This window comes from Nuphar pumila, chromosome 16, assembly GCF_984573655.1.
Source record: "Nuphar pumila chromosome 16, dmNupPumi1.hap1.1, whole genome shotgun sequence".
In the NCBI taxonomy this organism is placed as follows: Eukaryota; Viridiplantae; Streptophyta; class Magnoliopsida; order Nymphaeales; family Nymphaeaceae; genus Nuphar; species Nuphar pumila.
In genome coordinates this window covers 78,902,352-78,928,010 of record NC_143264.1, presented here as the reverse complement: position 1 = coordinate 78,928,010, position 25,659 = coordinate 78,902,352, and the positions used below count along the sequence as shown (strand labels likewise).

The 25,659-nt window shown below is 38.0% G+C and overlaps 1 protein-coding gene and 1 pseudogene across 1 annotated transcript; both read left to right on the top strand.

Moving 5' to 3' along the window:
• Positions 1 to 5,299: 5,299 nt before the first annotated feature.
• LOC149813750 (transcription factor PIF1-like) lies at positions 5,300 to 16,880 on the top strand. Its single transcript, XM_089990908.1, has 7 exons — positions 5,300 to 5,532; positions 5,668 to 6,427; positions 9,009 to 9,113; positions 9,750 to 9,815; positions 13,576 to 13,641; positions 14,697 to 15,035; positions 16,646 to 16,880. Exons 1-7 carry the CDS (start codon positions 5,444 to 5,446, stop codon positions 16,706 to 16,708), a joined length of 1,488 nt encoding a protein of 495 aa, XP_089847034.1. The 5' UTR covers positions 5,300 to 5,443; the 3' UTR covers positions 16,709 to 16,880.
• A 7,040-nt stretch (positions 16,881 to 23,920) lies between these two features.
• Positions 23,921 to 24,676, top strand: LOC149813749 (dirigent protein 16 pseudogene; annotated as a pseudogene).
• The last annotated feature ends 983 nt before the right edge of the window (positions 24,677 to 25,659 follow it).

Below are 25,659 nucleotides of genomic sequence, written 5' to 3'. Positions count from 1 at the left end.
GGATGATGCTCTGAATCTTGACGAGGAGTAGCTTCATGTGCTGAATTTGTTTCACGTACTTGCTGTTTCAAACGAAACTCTTTGTATATGTTCACTTGTAACTAATTAGAACTTACCGAGGATTATACTGGGTTGTTAAATTTGTTTCACTTATAACTTGTGTTAAATTTGTTTCACCTACTTTGTATATATATTTTTTATGTGTAATTTATTTTTTATACACAAGTTATATAAATTGTATAACGAGAATTTTTTCTCGATATTATATTTCAAACAAAATTATTTTATTTTTTTTAAATTTTATGATGAATTAGCGATAGATATTATCCGTCGCTAATATTCAGTGATGGATTTTCTAAAGAAATTTAGTCACAAAATGGCAGCGGTATTTGTCGATGAATAATATCTGTCGCAAATTTTGTGACGGATTAAGGACATATATTTATCTGTCTCAAAAATTGAATCAGACGATATTTTGTGACAGAATGTAATCCAACGCTAATTTGTCGCTAAATTGGCGACATAATTTAGAGACGAATACGTATTCGTTGTTAATTTTTTGTGATGGATTAGCGATGGATATGTATTTGTCGCAAAACCAAATCAATGCTTATTTAGTGATGGACTCGCGACAGACCATGACATTCGCTAATTCATCGCAAATTAGCGACAGATCAGTTCTATCGCTAATTAGCGACCAAGGAATTGCGATGAATGTTATCCATCGCTAAACAGTTCAACGATGAATTTGAGATGAATTAGCATTGAATAGCGTATGTCGCTAATCTGCAGATTTCTTATAGTGAGTTCTGGAATAGAGATGAGGACAATCAAGTTATCCTACCAACCATGCAGAGCTCTGCCCCCGTTGGCTGGGGCTAGATATACTTGTCAAGTTGTTTGTGGTTCTTTTAGATACTACCAGTAGTGCATATCTGCACTTGATAAACATATCCCTTTTGTGGGGAGGATTTAAGTTTGTTTTTTGATAATTCAAGAAAAAATTTCTCTCATCATCGATCGCACATTGGCTGGTCTCTGATTGGTAAAAATCCTTGAGGTCCCCCTCTGCGTGTTGTCACGAGGAAGAGCATACACTAGGCTCAAACCTACTGTATCATATGGGCATGGAAGAGGAAGTGAGAGTATGGACTTTGGATGAAAGTAGTGGTATAAGGGTAAAAACAAGAGAATGGCTCTTGTGGCAAATCCTGTGTAGGATCCCAAAGTTTGATCAAATCAGCTGGTATGCAAAAAGTGTGTAAAAAAGCAAGAGCAGTTTACAAAAAGCAGATGAATCATTACCTATTAAAAAAAGCTGCTCAACTTTGCATTATTACATCCAGCCGACTGCTTTGTTCATTTTTTTAAAAGACAAGCTTGGTCATAAAATCATAAGTAATTGCCCTTATTTTACTTAAACCAAATGGCTAAAAATTCCAATGCTATTGTTTTTTTTCTTCTAAATTTAAAGAAAGAGCATGAGTTGGTTTATCATATCACAAAATGGCAAAAACATTAAATTTCACATCAGGTGGGTATTTGAAATGCGTCTAGATAAAGCCGGTAACTCATATGTAACACTTGAAAGCATAGTGCCAAAAGTTAAAAATGTTCATAAATCTCTCATCTTTTGGCAAAATCTCAGGAATATAAAATAAATTAAAAAAACAATTTTTATAAGAAAATATAAATAAAACACATTTAAAAATAAAAATCTCAGGGGTTTTCATGATAAATATTTAAAAAATATAAATATCACAATATTTGTCACAGTTTGACAATCTCGTGAGAAATTTCTGTTTTAAACTTTCAGGCAATTTCTCACATATATCAGCTATATTTTTCGCGATATTTGTCACAGAGCTTGAAATTGGGTATCTTATTGCAAATACCTAGTAAGTAAGGCAGCTTTTTGTGAATTTCTAAAAAAACCAGTTGTAAACTTGATAAATTTTTAATTGGTCAGTTTTTAACAGCTCGTTATCAGGTTATCAAGTGCCTAATCATATGATGATTATGATAGTATGAAAAGGTGGCCTATCATTGGTGCATGGTGGGACACAACCTTCTCTAGGGGATCTTCAGTGGGGAGCATGGCATGTGGTGCTTATCAGAAAATATGACACCAGTCTTGCGTGGGCCCACCACTGTGGTGCACAACATTCAAGGCTCTGGTTGATGTGCTTTTCTCTTTGTGGCTGTGGATGATTGACAGGAATTGAAGTGGGCCATGTGGGAGATTTATGTCTGAAATCTAGTGGCCTTTGTATTTGTTTCAGTTTGCATATATATTGAATATGGCTATCATGAATATTTTTTTTTTCTGTATAGAATTGCAATGAGTAGGTAATACATGTACACATGCTGTCCCTATATTTAGTATGTTGTAAGTTTGAGGCCAATGTTTTTTGGTATAAAAAAATATGGTTTCAACATTCTGTCATCAGCAAGTTGAAGCCAATTTATCATACCAGTGAACAGTGCTTGTGGTGATCCAGGTCCACATGATTTTATACACACTAAAATCCCCAATATTTAGAAGGCTTGAGCCATGCACATGCTTCCAATTCTATTTCTAGGGACTTATTCCTTGTGTGCATTATTGGCAGCAGTGCGACAAATATCAGCAATATTCTGAAACATGGTATTTTCATAAATATCATGATGAATTCTTTGACATGTAAATATAATGTTTTTATCGCAATATTTACATTTTTTATCAGCTATGTTTTTTGTGTGGAAAGGGGTGCTCTTTATTTTCAATTATTATGTTTTAGATATTCTGATAATTCTTTTTTTAATTTCAACTTATCTATTTTTGCTGATATTATGCTTGAAAAAATGCAACAATTTTCAATTTCTCTCAAGAATTTGGCTGCCGTATGTTGTTTCGGCAATTTAAACGTTTGTCATTGGATCTAGGTGATGGGGTATCCCTTTGAGCATTAGTTCTGTAATTTTATCCATGACTTTTAAATCTGCCACTCTAATGTATTAAAAGCAGATGCATGATCCAACATCAACATTTTATTGTTAATAAGACTATAGAACTTAATGCTGCAACCGCAGTACTCGTGGTAGCCTGCTGCATTGGCTTTGGTTAACTTAGGTATCACATTTCTCTCTCTCTCTCTCTCTCTCTCTCTCTATATATATATATATATATATATATATATATATATATATATATATATATATATATATATATATATATATATATATATTAGGTTTCTTTTAATGGTAGAAGTGTGTGAACAGTCTCAAATGTTTATTTTCTCAATAGTTTTTTTAGAATATGGCCTTGCAGATATGATCTAAATGATTTATTTAGTAGGAAATGGCTTTTGAACCATCCTATTATAACATGTGAGCAGGATTTTACAAGGATTCAAAAATCAATAGCTCAGGAGTTTTTTTTCTCAAAAAAATATAAATTTTAAAGCTCATAAAATCACGGCGTTTCATTGAAAAAGCACGATCCAACAGTGGATCCCCAGCAAATGTATCATGTTGAACACATCTATGGGGTCTGATTTGTCAAACATGACTTGCAACATTGAAAATCAATACTGTCCACACTTTATAGATGGTTAGGAGGATTTAATCACTGGAAATGGGTTAGTCAATGTTTATTTGTGATGGATTTAATCACTGGAAAAGTTGGTTCCCATACATGCTAAGCTAGAGTCAAACATGTTCTAGGAGACATGATCCAGTGCAATGTAATTACAAACTTTTAGTGTGCTGCAGCAGCTGATCACCCTTGATGATTTTTTGAGCCCTACAACTGAGAGGCTGTATTCCAAAGATGAAGGGCGATCAGGTGCAGCAACACATTAAAAGTGTACAATCACATTTCACCTGATCTTCGGGGGAGGAGCGAGGCGTAGGGATCCCTCTTAATGTAGGTGTTCAGCCCCGAACATTGAATCTGCTCCGATGTGCTAGATGGTGCTCAGCTTCCACACTTGATGTAAAATGTAATACGTGATTGAACCATGAAGGCCTCTTTTGCACAGTTTTGGGCTATGATTGAGATAGGTTTCTCAACGACACAGATTCAATCCAGGTTATTAACTTTTAGTATCATTTATACTATGTTTAGATGGAAGGGAATCATGCTTGTATGAGCAAGTTATTAGGCTAAGAGAGCAAGCTCGTCTCTCACACATTTGCATGAAATCAACGGCCATGATCTGCCGCGTTCATGTGGGCCATGGTTCTGACAAAAACACACGTGTGGGTCCCACAAAACATCTTCTCAGCTGTGAATGTCCAATCAAAGCTACATATAAAGCCACCGAGGTGGTATCCCATATTCCCATGTGGTAGGCGGGGTCATGTGCCAAGCTAAAGGCCCAGGTTCGAATCCCTCTGCCACATTGGGCTAATTAAGAGATAGCTGGTAGAGGTCTGCCTAACCCCAGCCTTGCCTTTCAAAAAAAAAAAAAGCTGGGGTTATTGTCATCACTGTCACTTGACTATTGACATCCTTATTTTATTTCTCTGCCTTCAATTAAGTACCTCCCCCTATTTTCAGAACAAACAAATCAAGAATCAAATATTTTAAAAAAGGGTCATTTTCAAATTAACATCCAAGTTTTTAGCATAATTTGTAATACATATGTGTTTTAAACCCCTAAGCAGTGTTGGCATTAAATTTATGGCAAAATCTCAGAGATGCAACCTTTAAAAATTCATTAATTGCGCCTTTCAAAAGAAAACTTCATTAATTTTTCTCTCTTCTCCTTCGAAGAACTTTCTTTTCTGCAAGTTGAGGCAATTTGTTGTGGGGGTCGAGATGGTGACAATCTAATTAAATATCAGTATATTTTAAAGAATGACCACAAGGGCTCCGCTCATCTAGTAGAAGCCACTTGTGAATGTCATCAAAGTTGATGAGATGTCACAAGCTCGAAACCCACGGAGAGCCTCCCTTGCTGTAAAGTTGAAACTAAATGTACTCCCTGATGAGCAAGGAGGACCTTAAGGTTTTTTTACCAACTGGAGACCACCGATGTGAGGCAGGTGATGTGGTTTTTTCCCTTGGCCTAGCAAAAAAAAAATTTAATCAAAATTTGGAGGAAGTTGATATCATATCAAAACCCACTTAACTCATAAGACTCAAGACGGAGTTGGCATGTAAGATGAAGAGTTTCTAATTATTGGATGGTTTAGTAATATTTTTGGCCTTTATAAATTTTTTCAATTGTGATATCCGTATGATGTATATTTGAATTATGCAAAAAAGTTGGGTGCCATTCTTAAAAATTGCTTTAAAGAAAAAGCTGGCGAGAAAAAATAAAACAAAATGAAAAAAAGGACAAAAAATAAAGGAAATTTCGGTCTCTCTCTCTCTGGACTGCACCTTAAAACGACCTCCCACCGCCACACACATTCTCTCTCACTCTCTCTGTAACACCGAACATTATGGTCGAGAATGAATAACCGTGTACCAATTTGTCATACCAACGGCAACCCAGTTCCTTTCTCGCCGGAATTCATCCTGGACACCGCCGGACTGCATCCGTAAGTTTCAATATCTCCACCTAACTCTAACAAAACCCCCACTCTTTCCTTTTTTCTTCAACCACCACCACCACCACCACCATCTTTTCTTCATGTTTTGTGATGCTGGGAATCGTTTGTTTGTTTTTTTCGCAGAGATGATAACGAAGTGCAGGAATTGGTATGGCGAGACGGGAGGTTGGCAACCGAAACCTACACCCAGAAGTCCCCCCGAGCTTTCACGGCAACCTTCTCCGGAGACGGCGCCTCCTTCTTCGGCACCCGTTCCAAGCACGGCCAGCCGGAGTCCGCCGCCGTTGAGGCCACCCTGGGGTCGGCCGACCCACCGCCGCCCTTCATCCAGGAGGACGAGATGGCCTCCTGGTTGCACTATCCGCTTGACGACGCCCTCTACCGCGACCTCTTCCAGCCGACCGGCCACCGGAACCATCCTGTTCAGGCGACTAGGTTGCCGGAGTTGGGCCAGGCGTTCGACACGACCGGCGAGCCGGCGTCTCGGCGGGCGATGCACCCTCCGAGAGCCCGAGACGCGGTGTCCGAGTCTTCCTTGAAGCCCGGGCCGAAGGTTGTCAACTTCTCCCTCTTCGCCAAGCCTGCCGGGTTGATGGGCGTGGCGTGTCCGAGACGGTTGGGACTCGGTGCGGGGTGCCCGGACGGGGTTGGGATCGAATCGACGGTGGTGGGCTCCTGCGACACGCCGCCGGTTGGAAACCTCGGGCCGTACTGCCCCGAGTCGAGGGTATCGGGGTTCCAAAGCGAGACGAGGACGATTGAACGCAGCAAGGATGGAGAGTGGAGCTCGTCCGAGCCGCACGAGACGACGCTCGTATCGTCCGGGACGAGGGATCGGAAGCGCAAGGCTCGGGAATCGGACGGGTCGGAAAGCCATGGCGAGGTTCGTCTCGGTTCTGTTTCTCTCCAGTCAGTCTTTAGGATCAAAGCTCCGTTTCGGGTGGGACCCTATCGGATATCCGGCTTTGCCCTTTTAGGCTCGTTACGGTTTTACTCTACTCCACGAGTGAGTCGATGATATGGTGTTTTGTGTTTTACACAGAAAATTGCTGCACTTGGCGATTTGTGAACGTGTTAGTGTTAGTGTTAGTGATTTTATGTGTTTTGTGTGGCTGAGTATAGGTCCGATCACCTAACCAAATGAGCACAGGGTTCAAAACACAACTGAATCCATATTGCAAATGATAGGCAGCTATTACTTATATATATATATATATATATATATATATATATATATATATATATATATATATATATATATATATATATATATATATATATATATATATATATATATATATATATATATCGAAAACACATGATCCAGGTGTGGATTCTTAGTAAATTGATCATGCCCAATACATTGATAGGGCTAAAACTGCATAAAAAGAACAGAGAAGCTGAAAACCCCATTTAGCACATACCCATTACTCTCTTCATATATATCCTCCTGCTTTTTTACCCTACTGCCATCCAATCAGGTTTTTGAAGGGTTTTTCATGTTTTTTAAAAATCCAATTGTATGCTTAATTTTATAAGAATCAACTATAGGATCGTCTGATTCTAACTGATAGTTTTTATAAGGTTTAAAAAACGACAGTCTAAGATTTTTATAAATATTCAAGGCTTAAAAAATCACATTTTTTTATCAAAAACATGATCCAAGTGTTGTTCTCTAGCAAATCGGTCATGCCTAACACATCTGCAGGGTCAGAGTTGCTAAAAACAACCCCAAAACAGTTGAATACATCTGCTACTAGCAAACAAGTGTTTTTTTATGTAAAAATATGATTTTTTGGGTCACAAATTTGCCATTTATTTTTGAAACTTTTAAAAAACATGCTTACATGCCCATCATGTGATTCAAAGCTCATTTTCTACTAAACAAACATTGTAGATCACATCCATAAGGCTGGATCTAAAAAAAAAAATCCAAGAAAAAAATGAAAAGTGATTTCTACTTAATAGTTTTGAATCTTGTTAGTAGCAAATATTAACCCATTTTTTCACCATACAAGCATAAACTCTAAAACGACCACAATATCACTAAGGACATAAGCACGTCATTTCGGACAAGCTGGCAAGGTCCGAGCTTGGATCACATTTTTTTGATAAAAAAATGTATTTTTAAGCCTTAAATATTTATGAAATCTTAAGCTGCTGATTTTTAAACCTTATAAAATCATGCCTGCTTGTTGAAATTGGACAACCTAAGAGTTGATTCCTATAAAATCAAGCATGTAGATCATATCTATATCGTCAGATCTAAGGAAAACATGAAAAAACCCTTAAAAAAACTCAGTAGATTGGTTGTAGTACATAAAAGTGGTAGACAGCTATCACCGAATATATATATATATATATATATATATATATATATATATATATATATATATATATAAACTAAATGAACAAATTAAACACCTTTAAAAGTAATGGCATTTTTAAAAAGTTATGTTGTTGGAGCTAGAAAATCACTTTAACTTTTTGAACTTGAAGTTGTTTACTCTTTTTTTTCACTTTTAAATGGTCAGTATGTCCGTTGCTTTTAGCAATGTTTTCATTTCAATCAGTTACACGGATCAATAATTACTAAAGTTGATATGTGCAGTTTAATGTTATGGATGTATATATGCATGTATCAGAGATTTACCTACATTCCATATTCTGGTATAATCTTTTGATTTCATGGATCCAGCCTCTGAAACCAAAAGCTAGATTTAATTGCAAGCTTATTTATTGCATTAGCAGGTGTAGTCATATCCAATACAACATAAGATTTTATTTTCAAAGCTGACCAAAAATCTGTCTCCTTAGTTTTTGCTTTTGAAGATTAAATATAAGTAAATCAAGATTATATTATCATAAAATTGTGTGTATGTGTGTGTGTGCATGGTGCGTCTAAATCAATGTTGTTAGTATCGGTATGATGGTATCGACTCGGCTAATTCCGATTCTGACATGAATTGATCTGAATCGCCCAGTTTTCAACTAGGGGATGACACATGCATGTTGATAAAATATTAAAAAAAAATAATATGCATTCTTGAAATATAAGCCGAATCGATCAGTCCTCTTTTGTGGGGTGTAATATGCCTTTTTATACGTAAGTGATATGTGAATGTGAACCATCATTGCTATGCAACTCATGTTGCACGCCGTCCATCTTTGAGATGAATGGTTGTTATACTTTGTATCGCACGACATTTTTTTTTCGTTTTACATCACAAGGAGGTATACGTACTTCTTTTTCACCATGCAAGGATGTATACGTACTTCTTTTTCACCATGCAAGGGCGGTTCTGCTGGCATCGTGGTTATTGGTTAATTCTAGCAAGGACTAGGAGAATATGTCATCAAATTCATGCTTAATTGTCATAACAAGATAATTAAGCAATAAATTTTTTTTTTGAAGTTGTGTATATACAGTTGGTGATTTTTGAAGGATCAAAATTCTCATGCAGGATGCCGATGCCGATGACGATGAATCCATGATTGCAAAGGAACCTAAAAGACCAACGACAGAGCGAAGACATCGCGTGACCGAGATCCATAATCTCTCAGAAAGGGTGCGCAGATCGATCTCCTTTAATTTTTTGATGATCCTCTATTACGATTTTGTTAGCAAGTAAGGTTTTGGTTAGACCTGCAATTATCTTTAGATGTAGATGTATGTTATCTTATGTCCAATTTACAAGCATTTGTAACCATAATTAACTTGCCCAAAGAAGTTCCCTTTCTAGCAAACCATTTCTAGAGGTACTATATATTTTGCCACCACCTTGTTATGAACAAGTTCATGTCTCAATTATTAATCAAAGCGTTGCACTTTAACAAGTTTGTCTATAGTGGAAATAATGGAGTTCACCAACTTTGGTGATAGTCTTTCACATGGCTTCCCAAAACACATTGTACTTACTACCTTTGTATTATTACATATGGCAAGTCCACGATAATTCCACATCAATATATTTATAATGTCTTGGTGGAGCAATGCTTCATGTGGCCTTGATATGATGTCTTTGTCCTGCCCAACCAAAATGGCAAATTTATATTAAACTTTTAACTTGGGAGATATATATAGGTTACAAAGGTTACCTATGGTAGCCTTTTTTCTTATTAATATATAGGATTCTCTGCATATTTACTTTGTTTTTTCTGTCATCCATCACCAACCATCCTTTCGTTTTCTTTGACTGATGCAGAGGAGGAGAGACAGGATCAATGAGAAGATGAGAGCATTACAAGAACTATTGCCTCGATGCAACAAGGTAAGCATTCATACCCACAAAAAAAGAGAGAGTGAAATTGAAAGCTTTCATGCTTTGGTGCAATTATGACAAGTATGCTGCTTTGGCAAATCAAATATGTGGAGGATGAGGGTTACTCGGGCTCTGTCATGTCCTGCAACTGTGGCCCGATTCCTTGGGACACTATACACGCATGGGAGTTCACGTGGTCTTTGGTCTCTTGGATAGGGATGTTTGGGAGATTTTCAGTAGTTTTTTCTTTTCACGTGTTGCTCTCTCTCTCTCTCTCTCTCTCTCTCTCTCTCTCTCTCTCTCTCTCTCTCAAACAGGAAGAATTGTGGTAAATTCCTGTACCAAACTTTTTTCACATGGAATCTTGTTGGACTGTCGTTTTTTTGGCTGCATATGAGGAAGCACCCCGGAGTAGATGAGGTGATATACCAAATGACCAATCCTTGGGGTGTTTTGGCGCTGTCGCCTTCCATTCAAGAGGTCAACAGCCTCTACTGGGACCACCAGCAATGATGCCGGAAACACCAAGAATCAGCAGTGATTTCTTAGCAAAAAAAATCATGAATATAATTTTTTTGTTCATTTTGTCATCTTAAAGAAACTGAAATGTCATAATTTATTAGTTATAATCGAGCAGAGGGAAACCGTAATAGAATATGCTTGGAAATTCCAAACCATATTAAAAATTAAAGGGAACGTTTGGAAGTGAGAAAGTAATAGGAAAAGTAGGGGTAGAAGAAAAAAATCTACAAATTTTCTATCCGTCCCAAACGAGAGATTTTTTTCTAAAAATTTGATTTTTTGATAAGAAAATTTTCTCTATATAAAAAATGTCTGGGTTAGGGCAAAGTCCTCATTTCTCTTCCTATGGTGGGACTCAACTGCAACGCCATCCGTACCTTTGTTTCCAGCAAAACCTCTCTCTCTCTCTGGTGGGTGGTGGATCTGGTCGACCCACCTCTGTTTCTTGTTTCTCTCCAAAAGAGAGTGAAAGGGGAAAAGTCTCTACTGGTTCTACTTGGATTGTGGGTATCAACACGCATCAGCATGCATCCTTGCTCTCCTCTGCTGTTTCTGTTGGAAACTCAGACACCCATCAACTGCGAGTGCTCTTTTGGTGCAGCACCAATGGCGTATTGCTTCATTTTCCCCATTTTCAATTGTGGGTTTTCTGTTTTATGAATGGCAGTTAACTTGTATGTGGGTGGAAGTGCATTACTATTTTAACAAATCTTACATTACTAAAAAACAACTTAGCCCATTCCATTCAAGCTTGGGGTTATGAGTCCTTTGATTATCAGCAAATCTATTGTGACTGGAACATAGTCAGAGCACATGTTCTACCTGTAGTCAGGACGAATGATCACCAGTCTTTTTGAAATAGATTTACTGTCCGTTGGATTCCTTCCAACGTCATGAAGGTGTAAGTATCATTCCATGGTTGGATGATATTTTCATGTCACTCTTGTAGCTTTTGTTTTCTTATTCTGGTAGAGTCTGCCTAACCCATCTTGCTTATAAAAAAAAAATGGTGGTATGTAGATCTTTACTTGGGATTCTTCATTTTTTTTATGAGAATGTTGTTAATTGGAGGAAGTTACGAACATGCATATAGGTTGGGGAATGCTGTGTACTTAGCTATGAGTGGTGTTCTCTTTTACATTTTTTCTTTGTTTTTTTTTTTGGGTTTTGTTCTGATTGGTTTTCTGTTTTATTTGTTTTGTTTTGTTCTTATTGGAGACAGAAAGTTTCCAATCTTAATTTTCTTGTTACACACAAACAAGGGAAAAATTTCTCATACTTTTTCAGCCTTTTTTTTTATGCAACACAAACACAAAGAAGTGAAATTTTTTCATTTGAAAAACTTATCATATCAGAACTTCTCATAAGAAAAACTTTTTTTTTTCTTGCTTCAAACGTGCTTATATATGAGAGAGAGAGAGAGAGAGAGAGAGAGAGAGAGAGAGAGAGAGAGAGAGAGAGAGAGTTGGTTGGGCTAACTTTGAGAGATAATGAGGGTGGGTCTCCTCATGGGGCTCAAGGGCACCCGACTGGGACATGCGTGAGGCTACTCATTCACCTCGTGGCGTGTTTTCCCTCTGGCTATGGAGCCAACCTGGAGAAATGTGGCTCATAGAGCGCCTCGTCTTCCGGGGGGTGGGGGAGGGCCCCACATTGCTATCATGGTGGATTGGGTCCCATGCGGTTTCTGCTGAGAGCGGATCCTGTAAAACGCTGGGTGAGATTAGCCCCACTGTACTGTAGCAGCTCAGTACAAGTGAAACCCACACGGGTGGGGTTTGGGTTTGTGGTTGTAAAAGCTGGGTGAGATTGCTATCTCTTACAGGATCGGCTCTCGTTTCTGCTTTCTCCCACATGACCTCATGAGCCCACATGTGAACGGTCTCGCTCTCATTCTTGTCATGTATCTTTCGCTGCGCGTGGGCGCATGCTAAAACACAAGATGAAGAGGCATGTGGGAAATTTGGACCACCAGTTTGATGATGATTGATGGGTGCCTCCCTTCATGGTGAGGAAGGATTAGGTGCAATGTGATTGCACACTTTTAATGTGTCTCTGCACTCCATCAGTCATTTATTTGCCCCCACAACTGACAGGTCCTATCTTCAAGATGGAGGGCGATCAGGTGCAGCAGCACACTAATTAAAACTGTGCAATCACTTGAACTTTTTGACTCCTTAGTAAGGTGTCTGCCCGGTCAGAATAGAAGGTGAGAGGCCCTGTTTGTAGGTACGTAAAGTTGTAAACGAGTAAATTCAGTTTCATGTATATTTGGTGTCCCTGTTGAATGTGAAATCACTCAAATCGAAACTAAGCTTGATTATTATAATAACTAGATATTCAACGGTCCATCCATATGGTTGGGCTTAGATAAATCATGCTTATATTAGATTTTTATGACAAATAAATAAATAATTTATTTTAATATATAATTAAATAAATAACAGAAATAAATATATACCTTTTTATCTGGCTTAACATATGTTTAAATTAAAACATAATGGCCATCCATACGAAAGGTCATATATTGTGTTAAATCTTTATTGAAAAATAAGATGAATAAATACATAAAATGTGTGCATTACAAAAGCATTTTGTTGAGAACGTTATGCATGAGGCTGACCAACCATGCTTAAGTTTTTCTTTTTTCTTTAAGAAAAGGGAGAGGTATGAGATATTTGAGAGAGAGAGAGAGAGAGAGAGAGAGAGAGAGAGAGAGAGAGAGTCTCATCAGTTTGGGTTAGATCCAGATGAGCATTTCTCCATCGTTGTACCTGTTAAACGTGTTACAATTTGCTAATACAATTTGCCAGAGAGAGAGAGAGAGAGAGATCATCTCGCAGTACAATTTGCTAGCATATTTAATTAAACATATTTGGGTTGATATCCGACCCCAACTCGTACCCTTGGAGGGAGGATCAGGTGCAATGTGGTTGCACACTTTTAGTGTGCTACTGCACCTGATTATCCACCATCTTTGGGATAAAGCCTGTCAGCTGCGGGGCTCAACAGAAGATGGCGGGTGATCTGGTGCAGCATCACTCTTAAAGTGTGCAATCACATTGCACCTGATCTCAATTCTACCCTTGACATCCCTGCTTCTTTGGCACCATACTCGCCTTCTAAATATCGAAACGATTTTAAGTTGCTTCCTGAGACGAAATCCAGAAAAGAAGAAGAAAAAATAAATCCTCAGATCATTTTTCCTACAGGTTCTCATCTTTGCTTTCATTTTTTTGTTTTGCAGTCGGACAAAGCGTCAATGTTGGACGAGGTTATCGAGTACCTGAAGTCTCTGCAGTTCCAAGTGCAGGTTCTTCCTCTACCCTTTTGAAAAACCAAAAACTATTATTTCCTGTGAATTAATTTCTCTTACGCCACTTGAGAAAAGTAGATCCAGTACTCGGCCGAGTATACTTTGCTCAATCGCCTCCCAACCTTGCAAGGTACTTGGTCCAATCAGTGGATCTGCTCTCAAATGTCACTGCTGTAAGTAATTACAATAACCATTGTGGCCTTCACATTCACCACTACAGGAAAAAGGGGTTTTACTGGCGGAAAGTTTGCACCAGTGAAATAATTTACTGGCGCAATTGCTGACCCAGAAGTCGCGCCAGTGAAACTACGCCAGTAAATCCCATTTTTCCTGTAGTTACACTTGCATATTTTTTAAAATGTAGAAGTTGAGATCCATGGTCGAGTTCCTCATGACTAGGGAAGAGGGTGAGTCCAGAGGCCCCGGACATTTTGAAATTGAACCACCAGATGATGTGCCCATGACTTTACCGGGCCGGGGAGGATCAGGTGCAATGTGATTGCACACTTTTTTTTGTTCTGCATGCAGCACCTAATAACTGGCCATCTTTAGGATACAGCCTGTCAGCTGTGAGCGAGGATCAACTGCAATGTGATTGCACACTTTTAGTGTGCTGCTGCACCAGATCACCCTCCATCTTTGATATACAACCTGTCAAGTGTGGGGCCCAACAGCAGATGGTCGGTGATCAGGTGCAGCGGCACACCAAAAGTGTGCAATCACATTAAAGTGTACAATGCCATTGCACCTGATCTCAGTTCGACTTTACTATATGGGAGACAATTTTACTTTCAGGGTTTGCCACACAAGGTGGAGCCCAATGTGGTTTGATCTTGAAATAAAAAAGATAAAAATGTAGTTGAAGAAAAGTGTTTTTTTATCGGTTGACCACGAATTCTTTTGTCTACTGAAATTGAATGATCAAATAAAAATCTCACATCATTTTCATGGATTGAATATCGGTATCACTGATTCAAGGGATTAATGTTTTAAGGCATGCTATTTTACTTCATAATTAAGTGATTTTGTTTGTTATATGATGAATGAAACAGATGATGTCAATGGGATGCAGCATGCCTCACATGATGTACCCTAGCCACCACCAATACATGGATACTATGGGCATGGCTATGCGGATGGGGATGCTTGCCGGTTCGATGCGCCAAGTTATGCCATTTCCACCAGTCATGGCTGGGTTGAACCCAGGTGCAGCCCAGCTCTATCCAAGCTTCCCTATGCTGGAAGTCCGCCACCACATGCAGGCTCCACTATGCGTCGAGACCGGGCCGGTCAGTGGCACATTGGACCCACTCTTGAACCCAACTCAGCCCACAACTCTTGCAGAGTACCAACAATACTTTAGTCAATTCAACATGCAAGTGCCACCAAGGGTATGTTTCCATAGCTTGAAAAGTGTTGCTTTTAGAACTATGCTTCTTGTGATTTTTCTTGTTTGGTTCACTTGCACACAAATTGTGTCGAAGGCAATGTTGTCAGTATCGGCATCGGCCCTGAATCGTTTGGCCACCGATTCAGCTGTATCATACCGATACTCAAGTAAATCGTTTTCTATCGGCCCAAAAATCTATAATAAAAAATTATTACGTGTCCATCATAACGTGACACATGTTAAAATCAATAAAATAATTTTTGTTTTTTTTTACATTTATTAAAAAATAGCCGATTCAGGCTTGCAGCATATCGATTTTCTGCTGATACGATGCATATCGGCCGATACAGACCAATATACGCACCGATACTGATAATATTTGTCTTGAGTGACAATGGCTCGGGAATTAATGTGGCAATAAAACCTACCCAAATTAAATAGTAGACTTTACATGGATTCATAGAAGTGTGAATGGTTTTTGTGGGCCTATGTCACAAAGATATAGGTTCGTGGGGTATGAGTTTTGTAAACTTTTTGGAAAATAGGAATTGAGAACATGGGTCTTTTTAACTTTTTATATATATTTTTTTAATATTTGAGTATGTAAAAAATAGTTTTATTTAAATATAATTAAAGCATTAAAAAACTATTAAAAATATTAAAATAATGTTCAAACGTGTCCATTTCATGTCACCAAGGACATGGCTAAAACGGCATGTCTCTATGACATAGTTGTGGGGGTATATTTTGTACAGTTGTCAACTACATGTGCTATCTAGTTGGAAAATCATAGATGTTCGATGTATTGACTCAATCTTACAAGACAAATGTTCTTAACTTTGTTTATTTGCTAGGAATCACCTCTTGGTTCGTGTTATTTTGGCTTAGAAAAAATAAAATTTTCAATCATGAAATTTTGGTACATCATGAGTCATTGATATTTGAACTACTGACATACATGTACATCACAATCTTATTATTCAAAACTTTTTTTTTAACCAAAAAAGATGAAAAAAAAATTGTAGTGTTATCTACTAGATCTAGAAACATATATCCAGTTTTTGTCCATCAAAAGTTTGAAAGTTCATTATCCAGTGTCTACTCCAAGATTATATATGGGGAATGATCCTGCAGAGATTGGTGATGTTTTTTTTTATGATGAGGAACCCTCACTGAGAACCGGGTAGCATAATGCGCCCGTCCTTCTGCGAGGTTAACCCCGAGTAGGGTAACCGACACCCAAGCCCTTATGGAGCCAACCAGTTAAAGGCGCCCACACACTTGGAGAGAGTCTAACCTGGGACAAAGGGGTCAGCACCTTCTTCCCAGGCCTGCTGCCACTCGGGCGACCTGGGTGGGTGTATTTGTGATGTTCTCTAAGCATGGTGGTGGTCCTGCTAGTTCCAGGTCCACCTAGTCTTAGCTCATTTTCAAACATCAACTATTGTTTCCCACCAACGTAGCTACCACAGATCAATTTACTTGCATCCTACTTGACAACAATGCCTCCTTTGCGTGATGATTTGGATCATCATACCTGATAATATGATGTGGTTCTCTTTGTTTGAATTCTATTACAGTAATCTCTAGTGTTTTATTGTGGTTAATTAGGTTCCCTCACCATCAAATCCAAGCTCGAGCAAAAGTGGTGTGCCCCTTTCAGGCAGCCAATGAGAGAGAGAGAGAGAGAGAGAGAGAGAGAGAGAGAGAGAGAGAGAGAGAGAGAGAGAGTTGTATTATTTTGATCATACAAGACTATTATCGGTATTAATTGTATTATTCTGATGAAAACATAATGTAAGGATCACAGCAAAAATCATGGTAGCTCTTTTTATTAACCAGCCAACCTCTCCATTCATGTAATTTATTGTATTAATATCGTAAGTTAGTTAGATCTTTTTTTTTTTTTTACTTCTTACCCTTTGTTTCTATTTTTTTATTGTAAGATAAATGCAATAGCTGACCGTTTAATGATAATGTAGGCTTTGGTGTTGAGTTATGTTCTTGGGTTGGTTACACATCTTAGTTGTTCTATCATTTCAATCAGCATAAATTAAGCATGCCCCACACATTATAATGCTTTAGCCTAGTGTTCTAGGCAATTAAGATGGCATGTGGAAATCTAAGCGCCTGAGCTGGTTGGCTAGTTCCACATTGAATTGTAGTTTTGTTATATTCTTATCAATGAACTGGTAGGGCGGATGAGGGCTCCACTTGTCTGGTATGAGCCACTTGTGAATGCCACTTAAGGATACGTTGGGGTGCCTCAACTCGCATGGGATTTGGAATCAAAATGATTTCAAATCATTCTGAATTTCATTCTCGAGGAGGATTGCCGTGATTTCGAAATCACAGGCTGCCTGAAATCTCATGTTTTGGCTTTTAGCCTGAGAAAGCGATTCTGTGGGATCGAACTGAACGTACCCTAAGTTACTCTTTGATCTCAACTCCTTGTTAAGAGGCCTGATCCAGTACTCAGGCTGAGTACTTTGTTTAAGAACTCGTCCCACTAAGTTTACTCTTTGAGAGGTGAGGCCCCTTTTAATAAGATGACAGATCAGGTGCATTCACATTGCATGCTTTAATGTACCGCTTTCCCTAATGTGCCTTTCATCTTCTGTTAGGCTTCGCAACTGACAGGCTAGAGATGGAGGGCAGTGAGGTGCGGCGGCACACTTAAAGTGTGCAATGTGATTGCACCTGATCTGCTCTATTTTAATAAGGGAGGGAGGTGTGGGGGAACCCCTTTTTAATAAGGGGCAGTTACTGTCTCGGCAGCTACGGGGTGGGGTTGCCGGCCAAAATTACTGGATCTGCTCACCTAAGGGAAGTGAGGCCCAGTTCTTCAGGACACATGCTAGTGAATTGGGGAAGGCTGGGGCTGTCAGGCCCCAGTCTCAGGCATGTGCCAGCCATCTGGGTGCCCCCACGCCTGTCGGCAGATCAGATGCAATCACATTGCACATTTTAGTGTGCCGCTGCACCTGATCTACCCTCCATCTTCTGTTGGGCCCTACTACTAACAGGCTATACCCCGAAGGTGACGGCCAGTCAGGTGCCCTCAGCCCTGAGTGATGGATCTGTGCACCCTCCTCCAAGTATCTATAGATCACCAAATGTCCAGAAACACTTTGTTGTAAACAAGCGTTTAGTTCTGTCACCTCATGGTCACTTTTTTTCTTTTTTGAAAGGCAGGCTGGGGTTAGGCAGATCCCTACCAGATATCTCTTGAGCCCCATGTGGCAGAGGGATTCGAACCTGGGCTTTCAGCTTGGCACAGGACCCCGCTTACCACATAGGATACCACCTCGGTGGTCTCATGGCTAGCTTTTATATTAGTGATGTTTGCTTCTTGGAATTAGAGATGCCAGATCAGGTGTAACAGAACTTCACGCACACCCAAAAGATGATGGGTATGATCACACAGAGAAAGGATCTCTCTCACACACACAGCACTAAGGCAATTTACGTGGACGACTTTCGTACCTCAACGTAAAGTGTATTCACTCTCTTGATTAGAGATTATGCTTAGTTTATATATATATATGAAACATGCTATTAGATTTCTAGTGTTTTTTTGAAAATTTAACGGTACATATGTGATATATATGTTTGTTTTTATAAGAACCACTTCTTGGAACATTCGAAAAATCAATTACCTATAATTTTCATAAAATTTTGAGGCTCCAATACCATTTTTTCCATCCAAAATGCATGAACCAAATGAATCATGATGAACACAAAATTTTGAAAAATACATAAAAAATCCATTGGCAAGTTTCATTTAGCGTGTGCTCAATTTTTTATATATATAGTTGTTTTCTTTCAAAATTCTGACGGCACAAATGTGTTCATTATTATTGATTTCTATAAATTGACATTTGGATCATGAATTTTGGATAGAAAAAATGGTATTTAGAGCCTCAAAGATTTATGAAATTGTACGTCGTTAATTTTGAAACTTATAAAAACCTATCATGCATCGGAATAAAATGCTCCAATAACTGATTCCTATAAAAACAAGCATATAGATCACATCTATACCATCAAAATTTTGAAAAAAATACCAAAAATCTATTAAAATGTTCATTGGAGAGGTTTGTGAGGGTTTTTCAGTGGGGAGGTTTTCATTTCCCTATATATATATATATATATATATATATATATATATATATATATATATATATATATATATATATATATATATATATATATGTGTGTGTGTGTGTGTGTGTGTGTGTGACACGATGCTAAATGAAATATTTTTATCAGATTTTAAATTCTAACTATAGATGTATTTAGCATAATTAATTTACTATAAATCGATATTTAGATCATGCATTTTCGATAAAAAAATGGCATCTGGAGCCTAAAAATTTTATGAAAATTGTAAGCCATTGATTTTTGAAACCTTATACAAACCTATCCATGCATCAAAACCAAATCCTGAGAGAACTGATTCATATAAAAACAAGCTTATGGATTATTGCATATGTATCTTCAAAATTTCTAAAAAACACAGGAAATCCGCTAAAATATTTCATTTAGCACGGTGTATATTCTTTACATTTCCCGTTATCCATTATATATATATATATATATATATATATATTCTTTACATTTCCATTTCATTTACATCATTCATTACATGATAGTAAATGAGTTAGACCGATTTCATTTTAGGCTCATAATTACCCAAGATTGATGACTCCCTGGACACCTTCTCTTGTAACATTTCTCCAGCTCTACCATTATCATGAAACGTTATCTCTAACAAAGTGCAACCACATTTAACATTTTTGATGTGCTGCTGCACTTTGGTGCCCTCCATCTTTCTCATACAGCTTGTGAGCAGTTGGGCTGAACAACAGACGGTGAATGTGCAATGTGATTGCACCTTTTTCTAGGATTAGAAGAGGCAAAACAGAAGCATGGAGGAGAATAAGCAAGAACAAACAAGAAACGAAGAGAGAGATTATTTCATGGTCTGGTTTTGTTCTGACTTGTATGGCATGATTATTATTGTATAGTTTCATGGACGCTTGTCATTCGAATCCAGCCGTTTCAAACACAGCTTTACCATAAATGTATGCATATGTTGTAAAACGAAGCAGGTTATATGTTCCCCCCTGGAACATGCAGGTGCGTGTTCTTGGGTTTGAATAAGCACCACATATGTAAGTACGGGCTCATTTCCCCGTGTGTGTCAGCATCAGAGTCTGGTGTGTTTGCAAAGACTTAAGTACCCTTTTCTGCCATTAGTGCTATAAAATGATGTTTTGAGTAAAGGACAAAAATGTCCTTCCACCAGAAAGGGTTAAAATCATCATCATTTTTTTCCTTAGGAGTAAACTTCTTTGCTTTAATAGGAATTCTTCATTTTTATCTAAATAGTGATGATTATGAAATTATGAAATTTGAAGGTTCCTGTGTTCGTCAACGAACCACAACCCCAAACTTGGCTCGATTTGACAAAAAAATGAACATAAAATGATGTCAACAGTGCCAGTCGATCGGATTCCTGACAGAATCTGGCTGATCGGTTTGTTTCATCTAAAACTTCATACTCTGATATCGAAAAAAATCTCTAAAAATTAAGGTAAGAAGTAGACACATAAGAATTCAATACAAAAGAAAAAAATTAAAAAACTTGAAAAAATAAAAGAAATACGTGTTGCACAAGATCGACCTGACAGATCTTGACTGCACTAGGCGTCAGGGATGCCCCTCAACTTCCAAATTTTATAAGTCAAGATCCCATGAATGAAATCATGCCAAAATTTGACACAAACCTTTTGGATGTGGCTTCTATAACATATGCAAAATTCAGGTTGATCGAAGATGAGGAAAGGCTTAAACCTGGCCATTTCTGACCGGATAGGCCTGTTGTGGATCAAGAAACCTGATTTCATATTTGGGTGATTCCGATCTGATCCAGAATGCGTTTCTTATAAAAAAACATAGAATGTCGAGAACAACCCTCTCAAATCAAAAATGATTTTTTGAGAATTTTTAGATCTGTAGAAGATTGTCGAATTTATGCTAAAACAGATATGGGGATACAAGGTGTCGATTCTTACCTTAATGATGATTTCTGAGTTGCAGCGTTAGAGGGGTTAGGCCGGCTAGCACCTCTGATTTTGCCTTGAACATAGAAGAGGGTTGGAGAATAGAAAAGAAGGGGTAAGAAACACAAACCTCATTGAATGGAGCTGGTACTCGACCTGGAGTAGAAAAGGAGAATGGCGCATGCATAGGGATTTGCGTGAAAGCAGAGGAGGAATGGGGGCTTCCTATTTCTCTGGGTCTTTTATTCAAGAGGGGCGATTTTGGTGGATCTGGTCCACCACTTTCCCTTCCAGAATCCTGCATGAAAGGAAAAAGAGGAGGAAAGCAAGAAAAAAAAAGTAAGTTTTGACTTTTGCTTTCTGTCTCTCTTTTTCTTTTTCTTTTTCTTTTCAAATCAATTAATTTTATAGGGGCAATTTTTTAGAATTTCACCCCCTTCTCTCTTTTGTTCTTTGGATATGAGATGAAGAGGGAAGGAGATTTTGGAAATCTCTCTCTCTCCCTCCCCCCCCCCCCCCCCCCTTCTTCTTTCTTTCCTGAAATTTCAAAATTGGCATGTGAGACTTGCCTCTTTCAAACCATAAGCCAAAAGAGTAAATTCAAATTTACTAAAGAGTGTTGACTTTTGGATTCCATATCCAATCCACAATGCATTTTGGATCCAATCCAAATGGATATGGGTCCTAGGTCATGGGTTGGACCAATTGGATCTCTTGCTAAGATCCAAATCCAAATTATGCTCTAAAACCCAATTAATGGTTTGTGTTCTCAGCCACGTTTGTAGAGAAGTTCTACTACTTTGCCTAGGGGTGGTATTGTTGACTCAGGTGCAGTTATTGGTATGCCAAGAAAAGTAGCATCAAAGGGTGATGATGCCTTTGTCGTTCTAACATTAGGTGATAATTCCAAATGTTCTTATTTAAGGTGATGATTCTCGATGTCGGTCAAGAGACTTGTGTGAGACCTAGTTAATAAAATACAATTGTGTAATAAGATACCACTGCAGACTGTCTTGGACCTCATGATTTGGCTCGTTTCTAGTATCTGCGGGTTTTATGCAATATAAAATTTAAATGTGTTGCATTAAGTAGGGACATACATTTAGAAGCAATACTTGATAATTAAATTTAAAAGTTATTTATGAAAGTTGCATTGGTTCATGCATCCCTAAATGTTTATGCAGCATGTGTTTTTGGTTGCTTTAATTTAAATTGGTTTATATTGTAAGTTTGTTTTAAGTATGAATTATTTATTAAGGTCCTCTTACACTTATATTTGATTTGATTTATGTTATTTTTCTTACTGTTGGATTTCAAGAGGATTTCGAACAAGAACTTCAGTTCTTACCCATTTTTTAAAAACTTTTTTTAGTTACTAAGGCTCAATGATGGCGGGACCGACTTCCTGGAGCAAGCGATGATTTATGATTTGGTGGATCAAATTATAATCATTTTAGAAGTTATTATTTTTGGGAAACTTGTTGAATCAGAAATGAAGACTATTCAATTAAATTAAATTCAATTTAAATTTATAGTTTGAATAATTCTATGTTGGGAATGTATGTTGGTTTGTGGATATGAAATCTGTAATGTGCTCTAGATCCTTGGGATATTGTTCTGTAATATTTTTAAATAATTTATTTGTTTAAAAAAACCATAAAATTTTTGAGGGTCAGTTTGGGGTTGTTATATTTTTTTCAAAAATTTGACCATACGGATGTATTCTACGTGTTTGTTTTCATTGGAATCGTCTCTTGGATAATGCATTTTGGATGAAAAAAATAGTTTTTCGAGCCCCGAAAGTCTTAAGAAATTATAGACCATTGATTTTGGAATCTTATAAAGACCTATCCACGCATTGGAACCAAATAATCCAAAACCTGATTCCCATAAAAAAAGCACGTAGAACACATCTATAAGGTTAGAATTAAAAAAAAATCAAAATTTTCAAAAATACCCCATCTGCTACAGGTCGAGTATCTTCCCTTTTTTCTCTCTCTCTCTCTCTCTCTCTCTCTCTCTCTCTCTCTCTCTATATATATATATATATATATATATATATATATATATATATATATATAGTGTGTGTGTGTGTGTGTGTGTGTGTGTGTGGAAAGTCATTCAATGCTTTGGCATATATACCCTTGCATTTCATGTAATTTGGTCACTGTTGTGTGGTCTCTTTCCAAGTTATGAGCTTGAGAAAAGGTGATGCTCATCCAGTGATCTTGAGGCTTAGCCAGCCCATTGGTCTAAAGTAATGTAACTGTGACTAAATCGACTGTTTTAGTAAATGGTTTTGGCAATCCGCAGTGTAAACTGAGTAGTGAGCTTTACTATCCATACGTTAAAGCCAGCAGGTTTAATGTCACCAGACCTGTTGCCTACCCCTACCTAAAAGCATTACATGAAATGACATCATCTAGTAGACTAAGTACTTCTTAGGCCTCTTGACATATGTTCCTGAACACATAGCACACATGCATTAATGCATATCATTTATCGGCATGATCACATTATGCAAGCAATTTTAACGACTCCATTCCTCTATACCCACTTCACTAATCATCTCTTTCCATATTCATCAGCAAACACATCACGATCCATAATTTATAATGTAAAACTATAAATATTCAATCATGGCCATCGCTACACTTTCATCATAAGACTTACTCCCTATATATCCCAACTACTTCACTTATCACCATCCAACAACTCCATCTTGAATCCCTCTTATATAACCTCCTCACTTGGTTTGCATTCTCTATCTCACTCCAAAACATTTCTTTCTACATCCTTTCTCTTCACATAGCAAAAAATGTTCCTCTTCACTTCACCATCCTTAGCTTTGTTGGTATTGCTCACCATTGCACATGGTGGGGCCCTTGCAGTCACTGACCCCACTGCAGGTCCTCTTGGTGGGGTCCCAGAGGCACCTCTAGAGTTCTACATGCATGACATCTTGGGGGGTAGTGGCCAAACAGCTAGGCCGGTGACTGGCTTGCTGGGCAACATTTACAATGGTCAAGTGCCCTTTGCTAGGCCATTGGGCTTCAAAGTCCCTCAAGGAGGTGTGGTACTCCCCAATCCTAATGGGGCCATCCCCACCTATAACATCAATGGCATCCCATTAGGGACTGGATTATCCGGTACGAATTTCGCCCATTCGTCCAATGGAAATGGTAATGTTCAAACTCAAGTAGGGGCTGATGGGCTGGGCTTGGGGTTCGGAACAATCACGGTCATCGATGATGAGTTGACTATGGGACCGGACCTAGGCTCACAGCCAATTGGAAGGGCTCAAGGTGTCTATGTAGCGAGCTCGGCCGATGGGGCAACGCAGATGATGGCATTCACTGCATTGCTGGAGGGGGGTGAGTTTGGGGATAGCCTGAACCTGTTTGGTGTGTACCATTTAGGGGTCCCTATGTCTCGTGTCTCTGTGTCTGGGGGAACTGGCAAGTTCAAACATGCTAGTGGGTTTGCTGACATCCAACCCCTCATCCCAACTGGTCAACATGTAACTGATGGGTCTGAGACACTGCTCAGGATCACCGTCCATCTTGTCTACTAGGGTATCAAGTTCCATTGCATGTGGTGACTATTGTCTGTGTGTGTACATGTGTGGTTTCTGTATTCAGGGTAATGGTTCTTAAAATACCATCAGTATTGTAACTTTGTCAAGAAACAATGAAGTGTTTGTATTTTTTTCTTTATTTTTGATGCAAACAAAAAAATCAAAATACTTAAAAAGAAAAAAGAAAAAAAAGAAAGAGACATAAACCCTTGTGTCATCATGAATTTCCTCTTGGAGAAACAATCCTGACACAAAACATATTGAATATTGTTCAAACTACCGCACAAGATCACAAATATTGTTCTTGGGAAAATCTTGGCGAGAGGGAGATTTTTACGATGTTTTAAAATTTTAATTTGGCTTTTTTTGGAAAAATATCGGCACATGAAAATATATACATTTATAAAAATATATATTAAAATATGGTGATGAGAATGCAATGCATCTAAAATAGGTGATATTTTGAGAATATCACATTTTTTCAGTATTATATCAACCAAAATTTGAAAACACCACGATAAAATCGCGACATTGGTGTTGGGGGTGGGGGAGGGTGGCAATTACAAAATATAAAATATGTATTCGTATAAAATACAAAAACTACGATGTTTTTTTTTATCATGTTAACATAGTATAAGAATGCGATAACTCTAAAATAGATGATATTTTGAAAATATCATGTTCTTTAGCATTATATATCAGCCATTGAAAATATGGCGACAAAAGCATGATATTTGCAAAATATCGGCGATATTTGTGAGATAAGTACCACGTAGGCTTCATTTAGAAGTGTCATGAAGCACTCATTTCCATTTTCTTCGGCTTGTATGCTTCTTACACTTATCGATCTATAGCCATCATTAGATGAGGTTGCAATGTGATTGGAGCAAGGATGGGATTATCCAACTTGAGTTTACCTTTTAAAGCATGGTGTCAAGTGGGGTCTAAAAGAAGCTTTTTAGGATAAGCAAAGCATGCTT